Raw genomic sequence first — 20,589 nt, forward strand, 5'->3', positions numbered from 1 at the left:
CTGCTATAGTTAGCCACAAAGCTAACTGCTCTTAGATGGAAATTATAGCCTTCTCTTGCCATGGATTAGGGCAAGCTACCAGCCAGGCTTTGTGTGTTAGGCAACAAGATAGCTGGAGTGAAGCGGATACCCATTCAGCATGCAGTTTGTGCCTCAAGCTGCAACCCAGGACATGCTAGTACCCCAGGCTACTTGTGAGCACTATGCAAGTGTTTCTGCAAAAACTCACCAACGCAGACTAGCACCACAGGCTACTTTGTCAACTGAGAATCCTTTGCTGGTGGTAACCACGACCCTGCAACAGGGGCTTCCAGAGAGCTCAGGGGGGAAATACCATCCCTACCATTAGCTGAGGCGAGTATCTCAATGTCATAGCCCCACTAACTGACCCAGACGTTCTTGAAGCAGGCCCATGAGAGGAGCAGGCATGCGTTGTAGTGACATAGTCTGCTTCAGGAGAAGGCTCCCTCAGTCTCGGTTCTGATAAAAAAAAAATCCCCTGCTCCTGTGGTAAGAGGTAGATGCATCCTTGGGCAAGAAACTCAACTCAATTCGGTCCCACTGCTGCTTCAGTGGTGTGTAAATGGGTATGGAAGCGTACGAATGAGATTAGCTCATACTGATGGCCACTTGTACTGTACTGTAAAGCGCTCTGAGTAGCCAGATGACTAGAAGTCTTACAAATGCCTCAATTGTGGCTGCTGAGGTAGTTTTGATCATTGAATGGTTTACATGGCCATCATCCTGAGAACCAGAGCTTTCAGGTGATGTATAACACGTTATATTTTGTAAATAACTGAATAGTTTCAGGAAAATCTGCTGGCCCCCAATGTTTTATAGCATCAAAAGGATTGTCAATGTGAGTGCTGAGAAGAAAGAAATTCAGAGCAAAACTTTATTAGCAGGCTTAAATATAAGGTATATTTGATTACATGTCAAAACACTGAAAAATAAATTCAAGCTGTTTCACTTTTAAAGGAAAAGAATATCTAATGGGAAGTTTGCAGTTTGCTTATGTATAATATATTAAATGTGTAAAGGAGGAGATTGCCATATGGATGTCAGTTGTTGATTATATGCAAGTAAATCATTGTTTTAGTAAAGCAAAACATGGTTTTCCAATGATGTCTGCTGAAATAGTGCACTTTGAGCGAGGCTCGGTGAGTAAGAAATAAAGGCCTAAAGGAACTATGTGTGCCCTTTGTTTTGTCTGGCAGGTTCGGGTCTGAGAGTTTACATCAGATCTCATTTAACTCAAAGCTGGGCTGGGAGTAAACGCTTGTTTTTATTGCTGTTGAAATAAGAGCTTTTTCAAGGCAGTCAAAGCTGAAGTTGTTTCTTATTTTTCTGTTCAGTTCATCTTTCTTCTGATCCAGTTGACAAATTGGTAGACGTTGGCATAGACACCAGGCTTGTTCTGCCGGGCACAGCCGTGGCCCCAGCTCACCACACCGCTAACGTAGTGTATGCCGTTCTGCTCACACACCAGTGGTCCACCTGAGTCACCCTGAAAAGTTTATAAAACAAAAGTCATTTTACATCTTCACTTGCAGCCCACAAGGGAAAGGAGTAATGCATCCTTTCCTCCTTCCAGTGTGACTGTAAATTAATTCCCTTTTATGAGCATACACACCTGGCAGGAGTCGACGCCACCCTGCAGACTCCCGGCACAGAACATACTGTTGTCCAGCAAATCTCCATAAACATGTGGCTGTTTGCATTTATTGTCACCGATCATTAGCACACGAGCTTGCAATAGAGCGCTGCTGTACCAGCCTTAAAAGTGGAAGAGAACATGAGTTAGGGAAACATGGGATTTTCTTCATATAATATGTCTGTTCACATTATAAGCTAGCAAATATATATTGCAATTCTATCTGTCATAACTAGCACAGTTTGTTGCCACTACACAATCCCTGTTGAGGTTTAAGACCCATCTCAGCTCCACCTCTTTGTCTTTTTACTAGATTGATCTGAATTTAGTTTGAGACAGCATTTTCAATGTTGTCTACCACTGGGTGAGCTTCAAAAACAGCAAAATGGCAAACATCATTCTAACTTACTCAAATGTAGCCCAGCGTCAGTTCATGCAGGACATGGCAGTCATACGCCCAGCTGTGATCAGCTGATGGCCAGGTGATCCCAATTATCACCTCACAGCCCCCACAGTCAGTCACACTCTCTGTTTCCCTAAACACAGCAGTTGATTTCAATATAACCTGGCTTTTGTATGAAGTCTTTTGCAAACTCCCAGAGGGCTTCATGTGTTTTAAACTGAGGAGAGACTTCTGTCTAGCCACCCTGCCACAAAGCCCAGATAAGTGGAGGGATGCATTCATGGTTGTCCTTCTGGAACTTTGTCCCATTTCCACACAGGATCTCCAGAGCTCAGTCAGAGTGACTATCAGGTTTTTGGTCACCTCTCTCACTAAGGCCCTTCTCCCTTGATTGTTCAGTGCGGCCAGTTTGGGCAGTTCAGTGCAACATAATGTCATATTCTACAAGAAAACAGGTCTCTACTATAAGTTATTTTTCCTCATGTGAAACCATGAGAGACGTAGAGAGAGCAAGTTTTTTATGCGGCAGGTACACAGCTTTGACCTCAGGCTTAACTTGAAGACCTACTCACCCCTCAAAGGCTTCATACACAGGTCAAACTCGAAATTTTATGAAGACCTGTAGGCCAGTGGTTCCCAAACTGGAGTCCAGGGACCCCTCGGGGTCCGCAAATTAACTCAAAACAAATTATTAAAGCAATGCCGTGTCACTGAAAAACAAATAAATACATATAGGGATCACAGTGCCATGAAACAACCATACTAAACCGGTGACCAAGGTTATAACAGTTTTGGACTGCTGGCTTGTTAGTTTAGCTTCGTAATTTTAGTTTTTATTTTGGGAAATTGCTTCGTTTTAGTTTAGTTTTTATTAGTTTTAGTGTTAGTTAGTTTACGGATAGATGCCGAGGCTGAGTGAGCGTCATACATTTTTAAAAACATATTAAAACAGGCTACTCTGCACTCATCATTTTATTTACTTAATGATGATGTTTGAATAAAACTCCAGACATTAACCAATCAGATCAGGCAATTTTACACTCCCCAGACTTGTGTGTAGGTACCAGTCAGTATGGTTGTGTCAAAGACTTAAATTAAGGGGATTTTGTCTCCATTTTTGTTTTATTTTAGTTAGTTTTGTAAGCACACTGTACAGTTTCAGTTAGTTTTCTTTTTTTTTTAGTGAAGCTTAGTTTTTATTTAGTTTCAGTTAACTAAAATAATTTTTAAATTTTAGTCTTAGTTATTTAGTTAGTTTTGTTTAACTATAGTAACCTTGCCACTCATTTGATGTGAAGGTCCAGATAGCAACAATGGATAAATATTTAGGTGCATCCACTTCATCATGTGATTCTAGGCCCAAACCAGCTAAACTGAAAATATGATGATAGCTATCTCGAGTCAATTTTTTTGAGAACAGTGATGGAAGACCAAAATGTGTTGTGTGTCTTCATGTGTTCTTCATGCAATCTAGAGTGTCATCTGATAACAAAGCCTACAGAGCTAGAGAACAAAACACACGTTTTTTCCAATGAAAGGGTGAGGAATACATACAGAAAATACAGCATCTAGGAGTATGAATGGAAGTTAAAGGGATACTTCAACATTTTGGCAAATTCATCCATTTCCATGATTCCTATAGTTTTAGTAAGAAGTTCATTACCTTAAGTTGTCGGTGCAAGTTGTGACCTGTACATTCACCACGCTATGAAATAATCATGGAACATTACAAGACAGAGATGTTTTAAAGCTAAATGCAAAGCCGGAACTACACTCCAGACATGGCTGCTGCACCATGTCACTCCGCCCAGTGTTTTACTCGAGAAACAGTTCTGAGTGTTTGCTTCATGTGTTGTAATGTTGCATAATTATACGTTATTATTTCATAGCATGGTGAATGTGCAGGTCACAACTTGTCCACGAGAGCGTTTTGGAGTTGTTGGATTGTGTATTTGATGAGTTTGATGAGGGAGAGATGGAATACCATCTGCTTACATTGAGTTGGCACAGCAGGTCCGAACTCGGCAGTGCCAATCTAAAAATAGCTTGCACCGACAACTAAAGGTAACAAACCTATTACGAAGACTATAGGAATTATGGCAATGGGCAATTTGCCAAAATGTTGAAGTGTCCCTTTAACATATATTTAATAGGTGTGAGGGTTATGTGGGGGTCCTTGGAAAATTTTCTGCCCTGTAAGGGGTCCCTATCCCGCAAATTTGAGAACCCCTTAAAAACAAAACAAACAAACAAAAAAAAGATTTTATGGGGCCCTACATACAGGGTGCCCAGGACCCAGTGGATTGTTCCAGATGCTGTGGGTGACCGCAAGACCAGAGATGAAGACATGGGCCTGGTGCAGGCAAGGAGAATGGTCATCAGGACACCTACAGGACCAAGGTTTACACAGCGGAATGACAGCATATCATATCTGACCTGACCTCTCTAAAAAATTTCCAAATTTAACACACTATCACAGGAAAATTGAGAGAGACAAAAATGTATGTATGCATGTCCTCTCCAGGCTTCTCTAAAGATGCTCTTTTAAATATGCTTCCATTGCCCTGTCTCTTTGTTTGGTTGTGTCCTGCTCCATCCTAGGTCAAAATGACATTTGCATTAAATTTATTTGAGTGGTCAAATTTCTTTTTCAAACTTTGGGTCCCAGTTTAGTAGTGGGTCCCAAGGCCAGATCAGTTGGGAACCACTGGTTCAGACCACCCTGTTGCAGAACATTATGGACATACAATGCTAAATTTAATTCTACAGGTCATGATCAGTTTTCATTACATTAAACAGAACTTTAACATAAGAAAATTCATTACGGGTTTCAGTGGCTCCCCATCCAGAGATCACACACTCCGTTTTGGCTGGGAAGACCTGGTCTGGTAGACATGCAGCCTTCACAAAGGGGGTTTCTTTGGCGCACATGTTGCCCTCTGTTGTCCTGAGTTTGACGAGAGCTTTGTGGAAATAAAGACACACATGCTTACTTTAAGTATTTGATAACAAAAAACAAGAAAATCATTCTCTTCAAACTGGCCCCAAACCCTTAGAACTATATTCCTTATGCATAATCGGGAAAAAAGAGACACTGCAATCAAAAAAATAGGTAAATAGGCTTTATTTTAGTCCCATAACGTCAATGTTCTATTCCCTGTCTACACTGTTGATGTTATATTACATCAACAAATGACGGAGGCTTGAAAAAACATGAAACACTAGTAGACACAAACCTCAGTTAGCAATCTTGTATGTAAGTCTATTGTATATCATTGACTTTTTAGTTTCTTCTAAGATGATAATATGTTCAATGAAGGTGACTAACCTATGTCATTATAAAGAGCACGCTCAGTTTCCCTGTAGGCCTCATGAACAATGGTCTCTATCACTGGGATGGTCTGGTCCATCTCCTCAGGTTTGTCTATGTTCACTCCTCCTAACACCACCTGGTATTCATTTGAATTCGATCTGACATAAAAAGAGAAATACAAGTAAACAGTAAAGTTCAGTGGGAATCTGCTTAAGACAGGGCATACAAATGTAGTACATACATGCAGTGTGCAGCAGTGAGGACCCAGCAGGAAGAGAGCAGGATCCCCCCACACCAATGACTGAATGCTGCTGGGGAGCCTCTGGCTCTATTCTGCAGAGAAACCTGCCAGGGATGAGCACTGGGGTAAGCCTTGATGCCCCCATGAATCCTGCTATGTTTAGTAGGCTGGACATTCGAGATTCTTCCACATTGGGAGAACGCAGGAGAGTCTGGCACTGGCTGCACTGGAGTCGGGGGAATGGCAGGATCTGAGGAACAGCAGGAAAAACTGAGCACAGTGTGTATGTGCTAGAAACAATGGCATGTATTGTGTGTGCATGACTGCATGGCAGTGTATAAGGGCCCACCTTCAGAGCATTTCTTGATTTTGCAATAGTCCCACTCCAGTTTGCCTTTCTTTTTGATATGACACCAAGGTCTGTTATCCCCATCTGGATTTCTAAAATTTAAAATAACAAAACTTCAGGCTTACCAAGAAAAGAAAAATACAGTAGGTGATGTTCACTAGATCAATTGAAGCAAAGATAGAATCTCCATGTATAATTTTTTTGATTATAGGTCATTATAGATGATCACAAAACTGGGTTTCTTTTGTCATTTTGGTAAAATTGATATAAGACAGGGCTGAGCATGAGGCCTGATGACCAATAGCTTTACCTATTACATCAAAAATCAAATCACTTCATCCTTGAGTGACAGGGAACTTATGTGCAAAGTGTGAAGAAAATTCCTCAAAGCTTTCTTGAGATATTATGCTTACAGCCAAGGGATTTATATGAGCCCCTTGATCTTTGACTCCCAAAATCTTGTAGGTGATTACTTGTATGTTTTCAGATATTTGTGCAAAGACTGAAGAAAATCCCTTGAAGTGCTCTTGGGATGTCAAATGGGCTGGTCTGAGTATGTCAGGAACAGTTCTACTGGGATTTTCACACACAACCATCTCTAGGGTTTACAGAAAATGATCCAAAAAGGGGAAAATATCTACTGAGCTGCAGTTGTGTGGACGAAAATGCCTTGTTTTAATTCCTTTAGATCTCAGTGCTTTTGATCATGCTGTTTTAATTGAACGTCTTAGAAACTGGGTGGTCATCAAGGACACTGCGCTTAGCTGGTTTTACTCTTATCTTTTAGAGCGAACCTTTGTGGTCACCATAGGTAACCACTCCTCCTTAACCAGTACTGTCACCACTGGTGTACCGCAAAGTTCGGTTTTAGGTCCTATTTTATTTTCTATTCATATGCTGCCCCTTGGCCAAATCATTAAGAATCATAAGGTCTCCTGTCACTGCTACGCAGATGACACACAGATATACCTGCCCCTGAGACCTGAGGAACCTAGAAGCCTAGCAGCTGTCATAGACTGTTTAGATGGTATTAACTGCTGGATGGCACAAAACTTCCTACAACTCAATAACTCCAAATCCAAAATCATCCTTTTCAATATTCAAAACTCTACCAATACAATCACAAAAAGCCTTGGTCCATTGTCATCAAATATTAAATCAACGGAATGGAAGAATTTAATTCCAACCTCACCTTTGCAACACACATCAATAAAGTTATATGGTCATGCTTTTTTTTTATTTACGCACAATTGCTAAAATAAAACCAATTCTCCACCAGTCAGATATAGAAAAGGTCATCCACGCGCTCGGTTTTTCCTGTCTGGACTATACCCCTGTCAGGTATCTGCCAAAAATCCCTCTCTAGCCTTCACCTGGTTTAAAATGCAGCAGCTAAGCTTCTAACCGGTTTTAATAGACAACATCCCATCACCCTGATTTTAGCATCTTTACACTGGCTACCCATTAGTTTTAGAATTGATTATAAGATTCTACTGGTTACTTTTAATTCACTGAAGGGTCTGGCTCCAAAATATATAATAGTACTTTTAATCCCCTATGTCCCAGCCTTAGATCCTCAGGTGGGAACCTCCTGGTCGTTCCAAAGTCGAGACTTACAACTAAAGGTGATCGAGCATTTTCCATCAGGGCTCCTCAACTTTGGAACAACCTACCTGAGGAGATAAGGCATGCAGAATCAGTCAGTTCTTCAAAATCACTTCTTACATCAAATTTTGAAAGAATTACTTTTATGTTATGTTGTCTTCATCTTCTTAGTTGGTTCTAATGGTTTAATCTGGTTCTAATCTTTGAACAGATTTATTCATATCTTTACTCTTCCAAGTATCTTTGAGTTTCATCTTGTATTTATGTTATAAAACAATGAACTGTCATCTGTCACCACTCAGAAGAGGAAGGTGTGGGGTCTGAAGTGGAGTGAGCTTGTCAGGGCGGAGTCGCATTGTGGCGGAGGTTAAGCTGTAACAGGTAAGGTCCATCTCCCTTTCCTTGAGCTTGGCAGCCACGTGCTAGTATGGCATGGGCAGCAGATGCCTGGAAGCCCTAGACTAATGTCACGTTGCCCTGGGTCATGTTTGCCGTGACAACGACTTTTGTAGTTTTTGAAAAAAAAAAAACAACTCAATGCTCTTCTTCTTCTTCTTTTTACAAAGAAATTTGATCAAGTTCTGATAAAACTGGCACTTTAGCAGCCTCCACACTAATCTCTTCTGTCATAATTGCACCGGCCTCTTGTTGCTGCTTGGATATGTCACAACTCGCGCCCTAAAGTAGCCTCCTACTCCTGATTGGTAGTGTCACTTTCTAACCAGGCCCAAACTGTTAAGATGGTAGATTTGCATGATGGATTTGCCAGTGAGAACCACCGAAACAGGTGTATCCATCGGCTTTGCAAGGTTAGCTTTTTGATCTTTGACCTCCAGAATCTAATAAGTTCATCTTTGAGTGTGGACATTCGTGCAAAGTTTGAAGAAGATTCCTCAAAGTATTTTTTAAATGTCATGTTTAACTAGCAAAAATCAAATTCACAGTTAATAAATATTTTGCTTCACTTACCTGCAGTGGTTGTTGTTTTCCAGTCCAGGAAAGTCTGCATACAATTCAAAAGGATCCTCCCCATTTGCCAAAATGAAGTAGGAGTTCCAGTCCAGACACTCCAAGCCATCATCAGTCATACTGACACTACCCCTGTATGACTCCCCATTCCCCTCATAGCAGTCAGTGGGTGCTGGAGGAGAAGATTTCCAGTTCACAAAAAAAAATCACATAATTCTTTTAAACCAAAAGGCAACAGTTATTAACTCTCATTTAATCTTAAATGACACATCTGCCCTATATACTGACTGTTGAAGATGACTGTGTTTACATGGACTTATGAGTCCCAATTTCTGTTGGGTTTTTTGAGACAAAAACAAGACACTGTGCCATGTATTCGCAGTATCCCATTTCCTGACAGTCAAAGACTACCTGTGCAGGCCCGACTTTGATTTAACTGTTCATTTTAATTTAAAACATTGGGGATGTGTGGCGGAGGGACAGCTGCTCCGTTTCTGCCCAAAGAGACTGAGTAACAAGCTGCTGAATCTGCAGTGGACCAGTCAGTGAATCCCTGTGACCTGACAGCAGTGCTGTGTCTAAACGTTGAACTGAACAGTTTGATATTTTAGCCATAAAAAAACATGAACATAGTTTACTTTGAAGACAGAGAACGACCTGCTCACGCTACAAGAGTTTTGAGCTCTGTGAGCTGAAGTTGGATAACCGACACTCAGTAAGCAACTCACTCGAGAGAACGCGTCTCCGCTGCTCTAGAGTCCAGTGGCGGCGTGCTTTACACCACTGCATCCCACACCTTGCATTGCACTTGGTGATGTATGGCTTGGATATAGCTGCTTGGCCTTGGCCTCTCTACACACTGTTCTTGAGCTAATCTGAAGGCCACATGAAGTTTGGAGGTCTGTAGCGATTGACTGCAGAAAGTTGGCGACCTCTGCGCACTATGAGCCTGAGCATCTGCTGACCCCGCTCCATCATTTTACGTGGCCTACCACTTTGTGGCTGAGTTCCTGTTGTTCCCAATGGCTTCCACTTTGTTATAATATCACTGACAGTTGACTGTGAAGTATTTAGGAGTGAGGAAATTTCACGACAGGACTTGTTGCACAGGTGGCATCCTATCACAGTACCACGCTGGAATTCACTGAGATCCTGAGAGCAACCCATTCTTTCACAGATGTTTGTAGAAACAGTCTGCATGCCTAGGTGCTTGGTTTTACACACCTGTGGCCACGGAAGTGATTGGAACACCTGATTGGATGGATGGGCGAATACTTTTGGCAGTACAGTGTTTCTTCTGAAGCTGTGATATAGTCAGTGAATTAACTGGCAGAATTGCTTAGGCCTGTCTTGGAGTCTTGACCAAATCTTCTCAGTGATTACTAATAATTATAACCCCCTCATGGTCATAAGAATTGGAACCTTGAAGGAACAAGGTGAATACCATATCTTCAATATGATGTTGGCATTTAATAGTGAATATCCCCAAATAATTCAAAGTGGTCTGTTTTTCTCAGATTTATGAAATGCAACGTTTTGTGTTGTAACAAAACTCGGTTAAAACCTAGTAATTATATGGCTGACCACAATTATCTGTGGTTTAAAGTTTAAAACATAAAGCTCTGTCGGCATGAAACAGCTGACCTGACATGCCAGATTGACTGAATATATTTCACAGTCATCTGGGAATACACCCATTGAAAGTGTTTGGGAAGGCAAGGAGTTTTCAGAAAATCTTCAGAGGGTGATTGGAGGAACGTTCTGTCCGTCACATTCATGACAGGCCAATTACAGTGACAAATGACGCGCATGCACTAGCCATGTGCAGGCCACTGCTGCCTTAGATCCTGAATGGCAGAGCTTCATGTAAAGTTGATGACAGGGCCACACAGGAAACATTCAATAACAACTTCTGCACCAAGGCAAGCTTTCAGTGTGACTCTTTGCACTTGTTTTAGAACAATTCTGATTAAACTATTGCTTTCCTACAGCTACATCCAAGTTAATGGCTACCACGACTACATACCCTGGATACACCGGAAACCGTAACTGTAACAACTGCATACCCACACTGAAACAGAGCAGGAGAAGAGTGAAAACATGTTTTCTGTCAGCTTTCAGTGTTGCCCTCAGCGTTTGTTTTAAAAATTAATGTTGTCCATATCTGACCAAAGTGCCTCTGTGGCTATTTCCAAGCTAATCACTCCACTAGCAGCCATTGTGTACAAGTATTCACACAAGAAGTTACCCTTTCCCCATAGCTATCACATAGTCATGCCGAAGCAAGTTAGCAGAAGAGTGGAAACATCTTTCACAACATGAAAAGCTTTTAGGGTTGTTTGTATTCTTTATCTCATACAGAAACATAGTCCAGTTGTAGTAAAATGGTCACAGTGCTGAAGCCATATCCCATGCAATCACCACGATGGAGGCAGCCGTTACCAACAGCTTTCTGTACAACAAAACTCACCCATAGCGCAACTCTGTGTGGTATGGCTCTGAATATAGTCACTCACTCAGACACATACAGAGCCATGTATAGAGCTGACCTCAGCGGTCAGCCAAAAATAACATCAGAGATGCCTGTGAAGATATGATTCAGTGATCAGAAACCAGGATACTAGTATTTCTCATGTATAGGGATATGAATGACCAGGTTTCACTGTGCTCATAGGAACACAGTATCCCAAATATGATGAAAACCAGGATGTGATTCACAACCGGGATTCTAAAGTTCACGCAAACACAGTCATTGTGGTTTTAGGGTTTCCAGTAACAAATCAATATCTGCTGTTTGTTCAGCTTTTAGAGTGTGGACTTTGGATTTATGTTTTTATAGCTTTAACTCAAGCTGCAGGAATTTCCGTCTATTGGTGGGTGAGAAGGCTGACTCTTTACCATATTGGCAGTATCTTCCAGTATATCCAGAAGGACAAGCACAGCCAAAACGTCTGCCTCCTCTTATACAGAGGCCTCCATTCTGACAGGGATTGGGTTCACAGGGTGACGGTGGCACTAATATGGACAAAAAAACAAGTAATTTATAGGTACATTCCATCATTGCAGGGCCGTAGCAAAGGATTCTGGGGCCCATGTAGAATGTGGTCCACAAAGAGTGTTTTTCCTCTGATTTTTACTGCAGAATATCTCCAAACCAAGTAGACTGAATGCATTCGAAGACGTCCCATTGACAGCTATTTGTAATTATAATTAATCGAGTTATTTTACAGACATGATTGCGGTGCTTATAATAACTAAATCAAAGTGGTAGCATCAGAAGGGCCTGACAAAAAATTGGGATATTTTGCTATTTTCAATGTCTTTATTGTTCCAAATTCAATACTTAAATTTGATTGTAAGATTAGATTATCTAAATATTGAGCAAGTATGTGTCACAGAGCATGAAAGCCCCTCTGCATGAAAAAAACATTATTTTTTTGTAAAAGTCGGGCTTCAGTATACTTACATGACCTGCAGTCAGGGCCGTAGAATGGAGGATTGCACTTGCACTCATAAAAGGGAGGTTTCTTTAAGTTGACGACACAGTCACCCCGGCCACAGTCCACGTTCTCACAAATATTTCTCACTAAATATAAAAAACAAGTTTAAAGAAATGGTTATTCACCTGAAGATGGTTCAAAATAACACAACATAGGCCACATTTTAACAACAACCATTTCCTTTGCAAACGACAATCTTTTTGTTGACATTTGCAAAAATGCTCTGCAGTTATCAAAACTTAGATGTCTGAACCTTTTTATGACAGCAAAAATAGCTGTTCTTATTCATTTCTGTGCAAATTTGGCCTTAAGCATTGAGCACATACATGAAGATATGCCAAAATGAAACAGTCTACTTAGCAAATCATGAAGCTTAGAACAGAAATGGTACCTTTCTGGCATTTCTTTCCAACATAAGGTTCAGGACATGTGCATGTAAAATTTGTATCAGATTTAATGTGGCAAACACCGCCTTTCAAGCAAGGGTTTGGATCACAGGCATCTAAAATAAAAAGGAGATGGGGTTTCAGGAAACAAATTTAAAGATTACATATGAGGATAATATGCAGTCATTGCATCTTTCAAGGACACGCACTGGTATCATCCAGGAGGTCATATAACCAGTCACCCACATCGAAAAGAAAACTGTTAACATCACTGATGTTGAAATCATAATCGGTGTCTGTGGAGGACAGAAAAATATTCAAATACTGCACTTGAAAAGTAGAAGACATGTATAGGCTTATTTAAAGTGATCAAATATGTAATAAAATTATAACGGGGGGGGGGGCAGTGTAGGGAAGAACAATTCGTAAAAATCCAGTTTGAGATTGTGAAAGACGATTTCATGCAAGAATTTTACCTTGTTAGATTGAGGCACGGGCTGAGATTAGAAAGGTTTGGAAGGTAATTAAATAAAAATAATATTTTTCAGGAAAACAAAAAAATAGAAGCAATGATTTCTGTCTCAATTAACAACAATAAAAAACCCCAATTACTAAAAAACAAAGGCAGGCATTTGCCATAATGGCACATCAGAGTTTTCATTGTTAAACCTTGTTTTATGTAAGTAAAGGTTTGCTGATGATCTTGTGCAAAAATAAAATGTAATAAAACATTGTTATGTTTTACAGACATATTGGTAGAATAAATGATGTAAGAATACACATCTTAATATCTGAATTAAAAAAAAAAGGGGGGGGGGGTTTGTTAAAACTAAGACGTTCCTAAAATAAAGAGGATTGAAAGCAGGATATAAAGGATAATGCTTCATAATAATAATTACAATTTTCAACTTTATTCTCACCATTTCTACTTTTTCTTGAAGTTTAAAATGGGAAAACATTTTCTTCTTCTCTTTTTTTGCCCCTCCTAATCGTCTTCGATATTTAAGCCTCACTCTCAATAGTTTTGCTTGTTTATTTTTTCACTGTAATGATTTCATCAACATTTTGACTTCATTCCTAATATTCTGACTTTATTCTCAACATTTTTATTTTATTCTCATATTTTCATTAAAACTTTTGATCTTGTTCTCAAGTTTTACAATTTTTTCTTGCAATTTAGCCTTCTTTTCATTTCCACATTATTCTCAACATTTCAGTTTTTCCTGAAAATTGTGACTTTATTTTTAAGATTTAAACATTTATGTCAATATTTTGGCATTATCTTTGACATTTTCACTTCTATTCTGAACATTTCAACTTTATTCTTGAAATTTAAACTTTCTTCTCAGCATTTGCACTCTTGTCTCAATCAATCTCATTATTCACAAAAACTTTCACTTTATCCTAGACAGTGCATTTTTTCTCAAAATTATAACTTTTTCATTAAAAAATTGACTTAGAGATTAAAATTTCATCATTTTGAAAATTTCAGCATTCAAACTCTTTTATTAAAAATTTACACAAATTTATTTAAACATTTTTCCTTAAAATTTTAAATGTACACATTTGTATGTAAATGTTATTAATGTTTTTCACAGAATTTCAGTCTTTTCTCTTAATTGTATTTAGAATTCCTTCTTGAAATTCCAACTTTTTTTCAATTCTTGATTTTATTTGCGACATTTAGACATTATTCTCAACAAGTCAACTTTTTTCTTGAAATTCAAACTTTCACTCCCATTATTCCAACTTTATTCTTGACATTTTGACTTTATTCATAACATTTGTACTCTTTCTTTTCTGAACCTCTTCAACATTGAATCAAAATTTTGATATTATTCTTAAGTTTGAAGGCCATTTAATTTTATCCTTAAAATATCAACATTTTTCTTTACATTTCAACTTTATTCTCAAAATTGTATACTTCAACTTAATTTTGAAAAATTCTTTATTTCAACATTTTGATAATTGTGTCAACAGTATGACTTTGTTGACTCAACATTTTGTCTTCATTCTTGACATTAAAGTGAAAAAAAAAAAAAATCCTCCAGTCTGTTTTGTTCCTCTCTCATGCCTGACTCTAACACACTTCCACACTAAAATGAATCATTTATACTAATATGAAGAGGAAGCCTGTCACCACAAAGATCAACTGTGTAAAATCAAATCTTACATATGACACCCTCCTGAAATGACACAAAAAAACAGTGGAGAAAAAGTCAGTAATAATCATAGACTTATATATATTATTAATTAATATCTTCACTTTACTAAATATCATTGCTAAAATGCTTATATATGATCAAAAGTCTTGAAAAAACTTACATTTGCTTCATTGTGGTGGACACAGAGCAAACACAGACCGATGAGTAGGACCCTTGCAACCAGCATGGCTCCGTGTAGGACTGTCAGCGCAGTGTGGCAGACTGAAGATCAAGTGATTGACTTTGATTCCCAAAATGACCGGAATATCCCATGCAGCTGTCAATTTTTATCCAGCCGCATCGATCATGTAGGAGTTTGTGTATTTTAGGACTTTGCTATCTTGTGTACATTGTGGTTTCATTTATTTAACCTTGTCTTTCATGCAGGCTGCCTTAGCACTCCTCTTTAGAGTAACCTGTTTTGTTCTCTGTATGGTATTGTAACATTGTCTGTGGTTATCTGTGGTGGTTACCACTTTGGGAACAGATTTGTCTCTGTTTGACTGAAATATGGCAACAACCCAATGACTTTTCTCAACTTCATGACTCCCCTTCTCCAGGGTTTGTTTACATTTGTCAACCCCGTGGCTCAGGTCATGGAGGAGGTCTCGCGATAATTCACCATGAGAAGTTGAAAGGCTGGTGTCCGTGCCTGCCTTCAGAACTTTGGAACATGTCATGTGTAAACTGTCTGAACTAATTCCCCCCATTATTGCTGCAATTTCCTGCCTCCTAAACCACACAATGACTTTTTAAATGATTTTGCTGATCTCTTCACTCTGAAAAGAATGACCCATATGTGATACTTATGTCAAAATGCAAACAAAAACTCAAGGAGCACAAACAAAGGAGCAGGCATCGCAACTGCAAAACTAAGAAGCGAGAGCAGGTGTCTGATTACTAAGAGAAAAAACAGGAAATGTATACTAAAAGATTTTCAAAATTCATGGATAAATAATTGTTTGCAAAATCTGAATTGTACTCCTGATGTGATTTTTTTTTCTTTTGCTTCCATCACAATTTGTGGCTAACCACTGAGGTCAGCCCTACACATGGGTCTGTATGTGACATACTCTACTTTCAGAGCCATACATACAGAGTTGCACTATGGGCAGGGTTTAGTTGTACAGAAAGCTGTGGGTAATGGTTTCCTCCACTGCAGTGATTACCTCAGATAAAGCTTTAGCCACGTGTCGGTTTAACTGGAACTAGACCACATTTCTGTATGAAATAAAACAATAAAACAACCCTAAACGCTTTTTATGTTCTGAGAGGTGTTTTCACTCTTCTGCTGACCTGCTTTGGCATGACTTTGTGATAGTTACAGGCTAACTCTTTGAATATATGCTTGTATACAATGGCTGTAGTGGAGTGATTAGCTTGGAATTAGCCACGGAGGCACTTTGGTCTGCACTGGACAGCGTGCCTTCATTAAAACAAGGGCAGGGAGCAACACTGAAAGCTTTCTTTGACAGAAAAGATGTTTTCACTCTTCTCCCAGACAGCGAATTTTCTCACAGAATCTGCCCCATTGAATGCATCTATTAATGTCCAATCAGGTTTAAGAACAAACAACGAGGATGTGGATTAAATTTCTGTGAGCACCAGACTGCTGGAGAGTGGCAGTCATTAACACTGGGATGCATAAACACGCTACCGAGGATAATTTCATTTGCATTCACAAATTACGAGGTCATAAACAAAAACGAATTGCCGTGTTTGGCACCTGAAGTTGCACAAAGAACAGTAAGTTGGGCTGATACCTGTTGTGAGGTAATGCTTTGGGTAACTTTAGCTTAGCATCCATTTTATGCAACAGTAAATGTTCACTTGTAAAATCATTGTGGCTAGAAACTGTGACACTGGAATTAAGTTAGCTGAAGTCAATTATAAAGCTAAAGGTGATGTAAATAACCTGATGTGAGTGTGTTGCAGGTGTGTTTATTTTGGTTTCTGGACAAACTAATGTACTTATTATGTATTTAAAGGTGCAGTGTGTAATATTTAGCCTATTAGCATTTAGCAAAACAAGCTTGGTTAAAATGAAACATAACATTTATAAGTAGACTGATCTAAATTAGTGCTGACATCTGATAACACATTTTTTAAATTTATGTTTTAAATTAACCCAGAATAAGCCTTTTATTCATACATAGGGAGGGTCCCCTCCAAGGAAGCTGCCATCTTGGATTTTTGCATTTTGGCTGTTTCTATGGTACCATAGAAGGAACCAAATAACAGTTAAGCATGTATTGATTTTTAAACTTCACTGGTTCCCACAGTTATCACCAGAGAAATGAGCATCACACTCCAGAATTGACTGTTAGATGTTGATAGTCCCATTTTTACACACTGTACCTTTAAGAAGTCAATGTAAGATCAGCAAAGCTTATTTGAATTGTATTCTTTAATTAAAAGCACATGCCACAAAGTGTTGCACAAGCAAGGAGCAAAAAAGTTCAACACTTTTATGTAAGCAGACACAGTTTAAATGAAACAGGCAAACTAAATAAACATAAAAATCTAATCAAAATTGTTAAAAAACAATAATAATAGCAGTGGATTACTATAATTGTTGTTTTTATTATGCAGAAACTGTGTAATATATCAAATTAGCTTAGATGTAGCAAGCTTTCTAATTTTTAATCTCTTTGGTGTAGCTTTTGTGTCTTTTAATTTATTTTTTCATCATAACTAGTGGCTTACACAGTATTTTTAAAAGTTTTTTGCTGTATGTATAATGTTATATTATAATAATAATAAACTTTATTTATAGAGCACTTTTCAAAATCCATGTTATAAAGTTCTTTATGACAAAACCAAACAGTTTATTATGAATATTTCCAAAGGGTCCAACTAGTTACTTTCCTTTCCACCATGTAGAAAAGGAAGACAGATTAATAGATTGTTACATTGTTGAAATGGCATTTTATTTGGTAAACAGTGCTTGTGACGGAAAAAATGTTCCTCCAATAACCTTCTAAAGATTTCCTGACAAGTCTTGCCCTTCCCAAATGCTTTCTATGGTTGCATTCCCAGATGATTGTGAAATATATTTATGATTGTGTGTATATATGACTCACCTCCAGACTCCCATAAGGCAGAGCCATTGCAAAGTATCAGCACATGATGATGGTGGGGGAACGTGGAATCCTACTGGATAAACAATTAGCATGCAAACTTTCATGCAAGTTTTCTAAAACTTTTTTTTCTTTAGCTTTAGGTTCACAGAGGTGTCAACACTGACGCCATGGAGGTCCTTCACATCGAGGGGAGGAAGACCTCATCTTCTTCACTAGCTGTTGTTCAGAACTCAGTGCAGATGTTATGCAGGTCAGGTAAAGCTGTTGTGACAAAGGACGCTTAGATCATGGATTTTTTCCTTTTATGATGAAAGTTTTTAAGATTGTCACTTTCATGAAGTGTGGTTGAATTTTACCAAATGGATGAAAATACAGATGCAAGCTTTGATGAAATGACTGTTGTGTTGCAAAAAACGCCTAACTGATGTGAAACACAGCTCATTTCATCTTCTGCTTCCAGTGCCGCTTAAGTGGCAGCCTGTTACAGCAGCTCTGTCTTTTTCCTGTTTTATAACTGTTTTAACCTATTTTGCCTTTTTTACTCCGTGTTTTTTTTTTTTGTTAAATCATAGCCTTGGGCTCCTCCAAGATTTAAACATGGACATGCAACTTTTGGGCGTACTGGTGTGAAAACATCGGGAGACCCCTTCAGCCATGGCTCTATTGTTTACACCCGTGAACAGCTGATCACGCTGTGTCGACCCCAGATTCCCCCAGCACAGATGCCAGACAGGAGGATAAGGGGATGCAGATCCGGTGCAAAGTGCTGGGAGAGAAAAAGATGGTACAAACCATCTGTGCCATCTGTAATCATCATCTGACCTTAATAAAATGGAGGAGCTGGCCTTGCTTATCAGGCTGCAGAGGGAGTAGAGATTATGCTGTTCGTACTTAATGAACTGACACAGAACGCACACGTTACTTTGGAAGGATTCCAACTAGTCTGTCTGAACTGGAACGTCAGGGAGAGTGGTAAGAGGAAAATAGGGGGAATAGCGGTGTTTGTTAATGAGAGATGTGGAGCTGCTGGCTGTGGGCATGAGGGAGTTTTCCTAAGTCATCGCGATGACTGTTTACATCCTTCCCTCGGCTGATGCTGCTGCAGCCTGTGAACTCATCCACAGTGTAGTGTCTCAGCAACAAACTGTGCAACTCCAGGCTCATTCTCATCTCTGGAGACTTTAATCATGCTTCTCTATCTTTCACTCTCCCTACCTTCACCCAATATGTGGACTTTTACATCAGGGACAATAAAACTTTGGACTTACTGTATGCAAACACTAAAGTTGATACATTTAGCTCATAACCCCTCCCATGCTGGGCTGCTTCACCAACACTGACTGGGATGTGCTGTGCAGCCCACATGGAGAGGACACTGACAGCCTGACCCACTGCATCACGGATTATTTTAATTTCTGTGTTGAGAACACCGTACCCACCAGGAAAGTTCCGTGTTTCTCCTACAACAAACCCTGAGTGATCCCTGAGCTGAAAACCCTGCTGCTGGAGAAGAGGAGGGTTTTTACATCTGGGGACAAAGAGGAGCTGAGGAGGGTGCAGAGGGAGCTCAGGAAGAAAATGAGGGAAGGCAAGGCCGAGATGGAGGAGTAGCTCCTTCTGAACAACATGAGGGGGTCTTGAATGGTCTGAAGAACATCTCAGACCACAGCAAAGGCTGTTGGAGGGGCCCTGAAGCAGAGACAGGGAGTGAGCAAACAAACAAAATTTGTTCCTTAATAGATTTAATTCTGCCCCCCCCCCCCACACACACACACGCCCACCCCCCCCCACACATACACACACACACACACACTCCATCAGAGCGGATCAGGTGAGGAAGATGAAGGCTGCAGTACTTGATGGTATCAGCCCCAGACTCCTGAAGGACTGCGCTGACCAGCTCTGCCTGGTTCGTCAGGTCATCTTCAGTCTGAGCCTGTGTCTGGAGAAGGTCCTGTCACTGTGAAAGACTTCCTGTGTCGGCCCCTTAGACTCCACACCCCAGAGCTCAACTATTTCAGACCTGTGGCCCTCACCTCTCACCTGATGAAGACTCTGGAGAAGATCATCGTCAGCAACATCCACCCCCTGGTGAGCTCCAGCCTGAAACCCCTGCAGTTCACCTACCAACCGGACATGTGGGTGGATGACTTCATCAGGTGAAATTTGCTCTAAAACTCATAAACATGTGTGTACATAGATGTATGTATGTGTATATGCTGATGTGTATGTAGATATGTAGATATATCTACAAGCAAGTACAAGAACACTTGTATATAAACTCCCACAGTCCAAAAGTTGCTGCAGTCACCTTCCTAGGTGTGTGTTTGTTTGTGTTTTTTTTTTGTTGTTGTTGTTTTTTTTTTGCATCAAACTGTAAGGGAAAGTTGTTATTATTTTCAGATGTATAATGTTACCTGGATTTTTAGTCCCTCTTTCACATCAACACCATACACACTGTGTGCATTCTTATTTATAATGTTGTCTTGCCCTTCCACAAGCAAAGGTGTACATGTTAATATGTAAGTATTCTGTTATTGATAACTAATATTGTTGTTGTTATTATTGCAACTTTTTTGGTTTTATTGTGATTAAGTATCGTGCGCACTTGTTTTTTCTTACTTTTGTTAAATATTGCTCATTACTATCACTCTCTTGTTGAGCTGCTGTAATAACCAAATTTACCCCAATGGGGGATCAATGAAAGTTTATCTTATCTTATTTAGGTTTATTATGAAGTAAAAAAGGAGATCAAAGAGGGTCAAGTAAGTTGAATAAAACAAGATTCATCATGTTAGTTAAAAGGACTTTCAGTGTGAGTGTTGAGAAGGAAGACATTCAGGAAAACTTTATTGATAAGCTTGAATTTGAGGTATATTTAA

The 20,589-nt window shown here is 39.4% G+C and overlaps 1 protein-coding gene across 2 annotated transcripts; it reads right to left on the minus strand.

Moving 5' to 3' along the window:
* Positions 1 to 881: 881 nt before the first annotated feature.
* On the minus strand, positions 882 to 15,070 carry LOC121528755 (hyaluronan-binding protein 2-like). 2 transcript variants are annotated; one of them, XM_041816332.1, is made up of 13 exons: positions 14,746 to 15,068; positions 14,594 to 14,606; positions 12,630 to 12,716; positions 12,426 to 12,536; positions 12,001 to 12,120; positions 11,433 to 11,549; positions 8,535 to 8,706; positions 5,961 to 6,052; positions 5,612 to 5,861; positions 5,386 to 5,528; positions 4,883 to 5,020; positions 1,634 to 1,776; positions 882 to 1,507 (listed from the first exon to the last, which is right to left on the minus strand). In XM_041816332.1, the coding sequence occupies exons 1-13, from the start codon at positions 14,809 to 14,811 to the stop codon at positions 1,352 to 1,354; spliced, it is 1,608 nt and encodes a 535-aa protein (XP_041672266.1). In that variant the 5' UTR covers positions 14,812 to 15,068; the 3' UTR covers positions 882 to 1,351. The 2 variants fall into 2 exon arrangements, with proteins under 2 accessions (XP_041672266.1, XP_041672267.1); XM_041816333.1 differs by lacking the exon at positions 11,433 to 11,549 and having other exon boundaries at positions 14,746 to 15,070.
* Between the last annotated feature and the right edge of the window lie 5,519 nt (positions 15,071 to 20,589).

This window comes from Cheilinus undulatus, linkage group 20 (genome assembly GCF_018320785.1).
Source record: "Cheilinus undulatus linkage group 20, ASM1832078v1, whole genome shotgun sequence".
NCBI lineage: Eukaryota > Metazoa > Chordata > Actinopteri > Labriformes > Labridae > Cheilinus > Cheilinus undulatus.